This window comes from Etheostoma spectabile, chromosome 13 (assembly GCF_008692095.1).
Source record: "Etheostoma spectabile isolate EspeVRDwgs_2016 chromosome 13, UIUC_Espe_1.0, whole genome shotgun sequence".
Classification (NCBI taxonomy): Eukaryota; Metazoa; Chordata; class Actinopteri; order Perciformes; family Percidae; genus Etheostoma; species Etheostoma spectabile.
Genome location: NC_045745.1, coordinates 12,356,849 through 12,359,658, shown reverse-complemented (window position 1 = coordinate 12,359,658; position 2,810 = coordinate 12,356,849). Strand labels below are relative to the sequence as shown.

General features: G+C 41.3%; 1 protein-coding gene across 1 annotated transcript in view; it reads right to left on the bottom strand.

Moving 5' to 3' along the window:
* The window catches only part of LOC116700210 (cell adhesion molecule 1-like), a 393,444-nt gene that overhangs the window by 7,334 nt on the left and 383,300 nt on the right, over positions 1–2,810 (bottom strand). The window contains 1 exon segment of the mRNA XM_032533207.1: positions 385–513. Within this exon segment, the coding sequence (XP_032389098.1) occupies positions 385–513 (129 nt within the window).

Below are 2,810 nucleotides of genomic sequence, written 5' to 3'. Positions count from 1 at the left end.
TTCCCTTTTCAAAGTTTTCTATTACTGAAATCCTTGATCTTCAACAAAAAAAAACACAGGAGTCCCCCAGATAGTTTATTGAAACTATTGGTTTATGTTATGGCCATCAGTTTGAATCAACATGTTCAACTTTCTAACTATGCCAATGGTATATTTAAAAAGCACCAACTTCAGGTTTTCTACAACTACAGTAACATGGCTGTAAATGAAGGCGGCAGGGTGGTGTGTTACTGGCTGACTGCACCAGTTTACTGCTCTCTATCAGTGTTGGTGAGGCCAGTGTTTGCTCACTGCATGCTGTATACAATAATCATCCCCAATGCAGCTTTAGTTAGTGAAGAAAAAAATTGAAATGTGTAGTGTTAGTATTTTCAGCTTCACTACCTTTGTGTCTTGCAAAGTAGCGCCCCAAGACGATGAGTAGACAGAGCATGGCGAAGACGACCACGGCCACCACTCCTCCAATCACTGCATGGTCCACCGTTCTGGGTGCTCCTTCTCCAGCTCGGGAATCTGAAAGCAAAGGAAAAGAAACTCAGTGTGGATAGACAACAGTACTCAGTGTTGTGTGGAATGGCGGTCTGCCGCCACATCCCTACTGGCGCTGTCTGAAAGTTAAATGTGATAGTGATGTACATTGTACTTTAAATACAGGAACACTGGTGCTTCAATGCCTAAGTACTGCTGCTTCAACCACACTGAAAACGTTTCTGCCAATAACAGAACTGATTAAAAGGATTTTTGACCATTGGCGAGGTCATAGTCTACATCGACGACGTTTCATTTACGACACTATTCCGGTAACGCAGGAGGATCCGCCGGACCTAATTTTCGTCCAGATGTGCTTCACCTTCCGTTTCTTTGTGTTGGCATTCTAAACTCGGGTGGATTTCTGAGGACTATGGTTAACTGCTCCTCAGATCTCTGCAAGATAAATCCAGACAGCGAGCTATACTATCTGTTTCTCTTGCACAACTAAAATAATTTTCGAATGTGCATGTTCCAACAAAACAAGTTCCTTCCTGAGGTTATTTTGCAGAGGCAACCTTATTGCGTCCGACGACTGTGATTGGTTTAAAGAAATGCCAATGAACCAGAGCATGTTTTTCTTCAATCCCTGAATGTTGCATGGACTAGCCAGACCTTCCTTTGCAGTGCTGTGGAGACAGGTCTGGCAATGTGGGACTACCAAGGTCATAACCCATTCCCTGTGCTACTCCACTAGCTGGCAGAACTGCACAGTCTAAAGTAGTGATTTATCTTTTACTCATGAACAGTGTGAACATATGCCAACAAGACTGTTTGGAGACAAAGACCACCAGAAAGATTGTTGTTGGTTGAGGGTTGTTCACAAAGAGTACAGTATCTTTGCTGGACTAACATGTTCACATGGATCTCAACATAATTATATCCAAATCCCAGATTCTAACCCCCTAAACCCATTTTATCCACACCTAGTACACATAATAATTTTACATGTTGTACTTAAACTTAACCATCTCAAGGCTTCTCTGTTTGCCTTAACCCAAATATGTGGTCTGCACTGGATGGATTGTTGTTTTTATCAGAAGGTTGACTTGTCCATTATTTTGTGTTTCATTCTTTGCTTCAGATTTAAAATACCTAGAGGTATTATACTGCAACGTCTCTTCTTTCGGTATTCTTTGTTTCCAACTAGCAAGACGTTATGAGCAGTTTGGCTCCTTTTTTCCATCTGGTTGACATTTTAATAACCACTCTACTAAATTGCAACAACGATAACAGTTTGGATTGCAATCAGGAATTGATTAAACTGAGGAGGATAAGAATTATAATGTTCCTGCTGGACTGTGAGAAATCACTCAGGGACACATTTACTAAGAGAATGGCGTCGCGTGAATGTGCACTGCGGTTTTCATTGAGTCAGCGCCTGATTTAAGGCAGCAGCTTATGACGCAGTCAGATCCTGGTCCTGCCCTCCAGATGCACTCTGAAAGAGACCTCATTACTATTATTCTGAATATTACTCATAACATTATGTTCTCACAATCCAACTCTGTTAATTTTTAATAGCCTGATGTCTTCATATCTGTATCTAACAATCCCTTTTAGGTATACATAATGGGCAGGGCTTAGGGTTTGGCTGTGACCTTTCTTTGCATGTTTTCCCCGTGCCTGCGTGAGTTTCCTCCAGGCTCTCCAGCTTCCTCTCACAGTCCAAAGAGATGCATGTTAGCTTAAGTGGTGACTCTAAAATGAAACTAGGTGTGAACGGTTGTCAGCCCTGTGACCGACTTTCTACTTGCCGAGGGTCAATCCTGCCTGTCGCCCAACGTCAACTGGGATTGGCTCCTTAACAATCTATTTGACATGTTTCTTGTATCAACCTTCAGTTGAATGTTTAGAAAAAGAGAACATCACAGAAGACATCTTTAGAAGACATTATAATGGGGCCGTGCACACAACAAAATATTCACAGAATTGTTGATCATGTGTTTTAAGCAGTAAGTTAAAAAATGCTATGTAAGAGCTATTGATCAGGTGTAGGCAGAGATGGGAAGTAACAGAGTACAAATACTTTGTTACTGTACTCAAGGAGATTTTTCAGATATTTTTACTATTCATTTTTTAAGCCGACTTTTTACTTTTACTCCTCAGATTTTTAACACAAATATCAGTACTTTCTACTCCTTATGTCTTACAAAATTGGCTTGTTACTTTAGTTTCAAATTTCCACCACTACGCCACATTTCCTCCAGCAGCAGGGCTCCGAGCCCCACTCACACACACACACACACACACACACACACACACACACACACACACACACA